This window comes from Eleginops maclovinus, chromosome 6 (genome assembly GCF_036324505.1).
Source record: "Eleginops maclovinus isolate JMC-PN-2008 ecotype Puerto Natales chromosome 6, JC_Emac_rtc_rv5, whole genome shotgun sequence".
Taxonomy (NCBI): Eukaryota; Metazoa; Chordata; class Actinopteri; order Perciformes; family Eleginopidae; genus Eleginops; species Eleginops maclovinus.
The window spans coordinates 12,300,153-12,307,794 of record NC_086354.1 but is presented as its reverse complement, the minus strand read 5'-3'; the positions used below and the strand labels follow the sequence as shown (position 1 = coordinate 12,307,794).

Below are 7,642 nucleotides of genomic sequence, written 5' to 3'. Positions count from 1 at the left end.
CCAGTGTGAAATGTGGTGATGTCTGTTAATAGAGGTATTTATACTAATTAAGCTTCAAGGGACTCAAGATAACACAAAGGGTATATTGGTAAAATATAAACAGGATAACGAAAGAGAAATAAGACAACATTACCTTATGTATTCTTGATTGTAAATTTGATTTATTGAGTTAATGAACTCAGGGCCCTTCCCTGATTAAACTAGGGAATAACTGGGCTACAGTGTTTTCATTCACTCTACAAAACAGGTGTGTCACACACACACACACACACACACACACACACACACACACACACACACACACACACACACACACACACACACACACACACACACACACACACACACACACACACACACAGGTGGGTTGGCACAAGATAAAACCAAAAGCTTTCACCCTGAAATCACTGTCAGACAGGCACCCAAGGGTACTGCATCATTCAGTCTACACACTGGTCAGTCCATCATCTGAGGTCTGCTGGACGAGCCAGTGGCAGGGATGTTGTGTTTAGTATGACATCTTGTGGTGGATATTAGCATTTCAGCTAAAACAAAAGTCCGCCTCTCCACCTCAGTATTTCAAGTAGGCCTATAAATCAATTTTGTATATTAGAATATGGGAATTTATGGGAATTGTTGGGTACAGTTAGTTATGACTTTCTCAAATTAAACAAATATACCAATTATGAGCTATAAATAAACAAATAAGACAAACTCACGTGTTTTATGAATGTAGCTACCGATCAACATTTCTAAATCTTGTAATGATTAATTAATTAACTGTAGAATTACAGCAGATATAATTTGTCAAAACACATGTAGCCTATGCCAAAAAAAACTACAAAAGCCTTAAGACATGAATATCATATGTCTTTCTAGGTGTCATCTTTAGTATCATTAATAATCTCTTAAATTATTCTAGACATGTCTATAATTATTACTTACGCAGAAATGTGCAGCAGTCGATGATTGAAGGCAAAAGCTGGACTTGAATACTGGGAATGCTGGGAAATGGAGTGTCGGGGCTTTCTTGGCTTCACGACATCCTAAACATCCTAAAAGAGAGGACAATAGCATACAATTTCAATATCAAACAGGACAAATTCAATAAAAATAAAACAATGGGTTATGTAAATGTTGATTCGAGCGTGTGCTCCAAATCAAAAGGAAGTACAACGAACTGACTACAAATTCCAGCGTGCCTTGAAAGCAGCACGTTCCTGGTACTTGTAGTTCGCAAATCAGGGTCGTTTCCGTGTATCTAGCGTTTGTTAGTTAGGTGGAGGAATTTGCTGTGCCAAGACAAACACATGTGAAAATATTGATCAGGTAGGGCAAACACTTTATTCCACCGGCTCGCACCTTTTGATCTGGTCGTTCGGATTAATCGAGTCAGTACATGTATAACAGTCAGTGTTTAATGTGTCCTTTAATCTAGATCTATAACCAGTGTGCTAAATCAGCGTTTACATGGCGATGCATTTCCTTTTGTTCAGCTAGCTTATGTGTAGAAATACCACATTCTCAGAGTTCAACTCATAAAAAAAATAATAAGAACAGTCACTAAGAGGCTTCATTAAGGTCGGCTACCTAGCTGTTTCCTATTTTAGACTCACTGTAGCTACACATACCCGACGAAACTCGACACGGTGACATTTATTTAGCTAGTCCCGGTGAGGAAGTAACATATTTATTTGCCATATGTGTTGCTTTGTAAATGTATACCTGTAGTCTTTATTAGCATTGAGCTACGAAAGTTAGCATTAGCATTTGGCTTGTTGCAGATATGTTGTTTACATCCGGTAAAGCGGTGTCTGTTGACTAGTTTGCATTGGATGTGCTTTCCTGAGCTTAACAAAAGTCTGCTGAAAAAAAACTACTATTACATTTGGAATTAAGATTTGAATAGAAAAGCCCTCTGATATTCACTGACTGAACTGTCTTTTGTTTCACAGTGAATTTATGGAAACATGTCAAAAAAACGGGCCAGGTAAGATCACTCATCATAACTCCCCTTTGACCCTTATGTGTGTGTGACAGCATTTAAGTATACTTTATTGAAAACCAATGTGGCACAATAATACTGCAGTCCATTTCTTGTAATATGTAATCCAGAAAAAAACAATCACATGCATTCTTTAAACTGCAGCAGCAACAAAAACAATAGTGAATTGTCTGTGCTGATAATCAAGTTATGATGTAACTCTATAATAGGAAATAAGCTTGGATAAAGTATTCTTTAATTTACGCATAACAACTCTTTTAAATGAAGATTGAGTACATTATTATTTTTTTATACATCATTTTATTTTATTGTGATTTCTCTATAAATCATACTAGCATATAAAGCTTTTGTTTTTGGTTTATGATATGTTATGTAGTTTTGGCATACGCTTTAATTGCCTGTTAAAATGAATCAGTCATTTCACAATTTGTTATAGTACTCATCTGGCACCCTGGATGATTGGACACGGCCTCACTTAAATAACATAACTAATATTGATTGACTAACTCAAAGCTTGAAAGTACCTCAGAAAGTTCGTAATACTTACGATTTACAAACTATAGGTTAATACAAATATGGCGTAATTCCTTGGATGTTCATAGGAAGCGTAGCAATGGAGAGCTGAGTGAGAGCTCGGCGTCGACCCTGAGCCCAGACCTAGACAACCTGCTGGGCCGTAGGATTCAGCACACCTGGAGGGAGAAGGGAAATGTGACCAAGTGGAAAGGCACCGTCCTGGAGCGACTTACTGTGAATACCTCCCTCTACATGGTCAAATATGACGGCTTTGACTGCGTGTATGGCATTGAGCTCTTCAAAGACAACCGGGTGTCCAACCTGCTTGTGTTGTCGGAGAAAGTTGGTGAGTGTGGTAACGTATATCTGCAAGCATGGAGCTTTGCTGGTTATGCATATTGTAAACAAGAGCTGCAACAATATATTGAACTCTTTTATTTCTGTTACTGCTTTGGTCCCACTCAATTAAGGCGTGTTTCTCAGTACCACTAGGATCCCTACGCACATCAATCTTGCAGTTTTTAGCTTCCGTTGTGTTTTCTTTTATAGTGTTATGACTATCGTTGCTCATGTAAACTACCCAGTTCTTCTTTTGTGTATTCTAAATACACTACTGATGTGGCTAACATCAACACATTATTTATTGTGTTAGTATGGATGAATGGGTCGTAACAAAAACAGCCAAATAGACAATCAATTGTCTAAGAAAGTGACTGGTTGACACTTGAATTGATAAGTGACATCATTTTTGTTCTGTTAAATTTAAGATTTTTATACTTCAGTGAGGTAATATAAAGCTGGTAATAAGCAAAACTTAAAAGTCTGTCAATTGTTTTTTTCTAAATGTTATTAGTACTTTGAAAGATTAGTTTAGCAATCCTATTACTAAAGGTACAATGTGCAAATCCACAAGCATCAGTGACATCAGTAAATAAACAAGTCATCTTCCTCCTGCAGTAAACAATAAGATCAAGGTGCCTCCCGGAGCCGAGGAGCTGGTGGGCCGGGCTGTGGAGCATCTGTTTGAGAAGGAGGACGGGGGGAAAAACGAGTGGCGAGGTATGGTGCTATCCAGAGCCCCCATCATGACCCATTGGTACTACATCACCTACGAGAAAGATCCGGTGCTGTACATGTACCAGCTTTGGGACGACTACAAGGACGGAGATCTACGTGTCCTGCCTGAATCAGGTACTGCGTGAGAGCTTAATGCTTTATTTTTCAGGTGGGAGGAAGAGAACAGGACTCATTTACATAGTCAGCATTACAAACACTCTCTATTCCGCCTTCTTGTTTTTTTATCAACATTTGGTCCAGAGTTTCTGCTTGATTAAATAGTATGAGAGTATTTTCTGTTATGGCTAATTGTGTATTATCATGAAGAGACATGTTATTTACAAGGACAAGAAGAGGTAAATAAATAAACTGGGTACAAGGTTCAGCCTCAAATTGTAGATAATTTACTATCCAAACCTTGCAGTTTTGGGGTATATTAAGACCATACAAGAAGAAATCCCTTGCTCCTTCTAATGGCTGTATATCATTTAAAAAGTACTGGGGTAAAATAAAGGCAGGGTTGGTTATGCATTTTAGAATTTTTCTTTGGTATATTTGTTAACATTCTCTTTATATCCCAACAGAAATCAGTGAATCAAATGTCCTGACAAAAAAAAAAGGAAAACAAAATCCGGTATCTATGGTTACAGGTGGACTGTATTCAGTCTATCCGATCATTGATTTGACCTGAGAGAATGTGATTGGGCACTTTTTTTTCTTGCTCATTCCATACCAATGCTTTATAAGCTTACTAGTATTCCCGATATCCAGCCCTACTCTTCCTGCATTATTCTTATTTAGTCTTTCTCTGACTTATCTGGCTGTTGTCTGTCTGCTGTCCTTCCTCAGAGAATAAACACCTACTGCCAGCGGACAGGAAGCCGGGTGAGGAGCCAGAGAGCCTCGTGGGTAAGCAGGTGGAATACGTCACAGATAACGGTCTGAAGAGGACGGGCTTAGTTATCTACCAGGTCCCAGCTAAGCCCACAGTATACTACATCAAATATGACGATGATGTCCACATCCACGTCTACGATCTGGTGAAGACCACTTAGTACTGACTGCCCGGGTTCGTCTTCAGCTGAAGGCTCATCTCTGACTGACCTGCCGTTACCTGTGAAGTGTTACAGATTTCCGTTTTCTTCCAGCTGGAGGAAATGTGCCGAAGATCAAAAGCCTAGTTGTTTTTGTTCGTTTTTTACCTTAAGTGACTATTGGGTCCTCTTCAATGTAAATAAAACTTATTTGAGATTGGCTGTATAGCTCAGCAGATGAAATGGAGCTAGGCAATTTGTTTTCCCTTAGTCACACCTTGTATAGTGCAACTTTCAAACTTAAAATTCATACTTTTTTCAAGCAAAACTTAAACTAAAATGTTTCAGCTTTCTTACCGCTTCCTATTTCATTTTACTTTTATATGCCTGTCCTATTTATGTATTCTGGAATATCCAGCTGTGCTGCTGGTAACATTCTGGCAAAACGTCTGTGTTTTGTGTCACTTGGTAGGCCTCAGTTTGAGGAAAACAGAGTAATATTATTTTACCCTCACAATGAACTATGATTTTGGTTTAAGTGTTTAGGGCGTTATGAGACCTGACTGTCTCACCATCATGGTTGTAAAACACAGATTATTCAACAGAAAAAAAGAAGTCATGTATCATATTTCTGTTCTGTTTCAACATGTATACTGCAAGTTTTCTACATTATGATAATATATGAAAAAATGTCGGTGTCAAGTTGTTTATACTGCACATTATTTATGTAGTTCAAATTGGCTACCGACATTTTTGGACTGAGGTCTTTATTATTTGCCAAAAAAATGAATGACGTGATATGGTATATTCAGGCCTCAAAATATTGTTCTTTGTGACCCTAATTATGTGTTGTTCTGTAAATATAATCTGACACATTTTTATGAACGTTAAACAAAGCTGCTTGGAAATTATTTTTCTCATTAGATATGAATGCTGTTTGTGTTGGGGTTGGATTTTGTTATTGTGTGTGAATGAAATTCACCATTGCACTACATACATGTAATGGTAAACACATTTTATCAGATGATTGTACTGTCTGAGGTGATCCTAAAGTGCCTTTCCTTTAATGGTTAGCTACATTTAATTCATAATCTAATGCTCTGACGATATGTCCTCCAGTATGATGTTTATTTACAGATTGGTACTATGGTGGCCTATTTGACCCATTTTAAATGTGAAAAGCATTATCATTATTAATGATAAAAATGGGCCCTATGTGTGTAATGACTATGTTACCTAATGTTATTCTCCTCTTTATACGATTACTTTATCTGAAGAAGTATTTCCTTGAAAAGCAAAAAAAAAACACATTAGTAATCAAATAAAATCACCTTGTGGATTAAAACCATGAAGACATAAAAATAATCAAATCCAAGGAAGTTAGGACCAGAAGTTCAAAAATACATAATGCAATCAATAAAAAAAGTAAGAATTAAATCAAATCTAAATTGGGACATACTACTGAGCTGATTGTAAAGGATGTATTGCTTTGACTAGGTTCCAAAATTCTACTGGTAAAAATTAGTTTGCTGTCTTCCTCATTTAAGTCAACAACAAAATAAACAAGATAAGATTTTTAAAGTGTAGTAGCCTAACTGACAAAATCAGCCTCCCTCTTTCCTATAGACTAATTTAATTTGATTTCCTGATTTATTTTCTAAAGTAAAAGGCAATGAAATTAGGGGAACAGAAACTATTAACTTTTACTCTTAATAGAATGTACATTCAACATCTTTTTTCTGATAATTGTTACCATTCTTGTAAAGTGGGCTAGTTCAGATAATGCTGAATACCTCTATTGTTTATTCTAAATTGCTTTTCCCTATTTTCTGTAAGCATTATTTATTTGTCCTACAGTATTGTAAATGATGTATGATCAACAGAAAGATGTTCGAGATAACCCTGCTTAGATATTTGTAATTATTTAATGCCAAGCACAATCTGCAGTGAGGTGGAGCGTATGTCTGATAACAGGTTTGATCAGTGTCTGCTCATCAAATGTCAGCCGTGCTTTGATGCAGCAGACATGTCCTCTCCTGATTCCTGCTCCCGAACCACACATGCAGCCACATGCTGACGGCTCTCCCTCCCCCAGAGTCCCTCCGAGGTGCCATGGGTGCTGCTGACGGCTGCCAGTACAGACAGCGGGGGAACAGTTGGCTTACCATCATGCCAGGCTGTGTGCCCAGATAGTAATCACAACGAGGAGGGAGTACATGCATTACACAAGGTCTGTGCTCTCGAGAATGTGTCTGATGCAATGTGTCACCTGTTGTGCACTTCCTTTTACACATCCATGACAATTTTTCTAGCCTTTTCTTTCTTTGTGAAAGCATCTGCCTGGGGCTGCTGGCAACTGCTGCCATTTTTCAGACACAATAATTATGAACTCAAATGTCTTTGACAGAGGAAACCCTTTCTTCCTACAAGGTCGTAGTAGCTTTGATTTTTAATTCAGGATTAAAAGCACTTTATGTGTCTGGTTGGGGCTGTGATGTGAGATGCTATCCACTTCCTGTGGGGGGCAGGAGTGTTTGGGGGCCCAAAAGGCTGGACAGCGACGTGTTTTTTCCCTTTGATTAGAGAAGAAAATACCCTTAATCGTCCCACATAGGGGAAATGTACATTCTGCATCTGACCCATCCTAGCGTTAGGGGCAGTGGGCTTCCATACTGCGCCCGGGGAGCAGTGTAGGGAACGGTGTCTTTCTCAGGGACACATCTGTAGCACTTGGTCTTTCTGGGACTTAAAACAGTGAACAAGCCAAGTCCCTATGGACTTCCCAAGCCAAGTCCCTACCTTATGCCACCACCGCCCCACCCGATTAATATCTTTATTAAGAGAACAGCAATAGGCCACAAAAAAGCCAGCGTGAATTATACAATGATCAGATTCACTGCTTACTGCCTCAGTAGGTTTTTAAATGTATGGAGCCTCTTTCAAGAGGAAAATGATCGTTTTTATGTTCTGGGATGAAAACCCAAAATAAATGAATCACCTTTGCATTTCTTTACCAAACAGCTGAGAGCTC

At 38.3% G+C, this 7,642-nt stretch overlaps 1 protein-coding gene across 2 annotated transcripts; it reads left to right on the top strand.

The window, feature by feature from the left end:
* Nucleotides 1-1,189: 1,189 nt before the first annotated feature.
* On the top strand, nt 1,190-5,839 carry LOC134866193 (spindlin-Z-like). Of its 2 annotated transcripts, none has more exons than XM_063886202.1 (5): nt 1,190-1,329; nt 1,956-1,990; nt 2,608-2,867; nt 3,479-3,712; nt 4,427-5,839. In XM_063886202.1, the coding sequence occupies exons 2-5, from the start codon at nt 1,971-1,973 to the stop codon at nt 4,630-4,632; spliced, it is 720 nt and encodes a 239-aa protein (XP_063742272.1). In that variant the 5' UTR covers nt 1,190-1,329; nt 1,956-1,970; the 3' UTR covers nt 4,633-5,839. The 2 variants fall into 2 exon arrangements, with proteins under 2 accessions (XP_063742272.1, XP_063742273.1); XM_063886203.1 differs by lacking the exon at nt 1,190-1,329 and adding an exon at nt 1,449-1,673.
* The last annotated feature ends 1,803 nt before the right edge of the window (nt 5,840-7,642 follow it).

Bases quoted from the DNA above. Each gene is read 5' to 3' on its own strand.
- LOC134866193 (XM_063886202.1), top strand. From the start codon at position 1,971: ATGTCAAAAAAACGGGCCAG. The intron at 1,991-2,607 runs GTAAGATCACTC...GGATGTTCATAG, and splicing joins ATGTCAAAAAAACGGGCCAG to GAAGCGTAGCAATGGAGAGC. The intron at 3,713-4,426 runs GTACTGCGTGAG...GTCCTTCCTCAG, and splicing joins ACGTGTCCTGCCTGAATCAG to AGAATAAACACCTACTGCCA.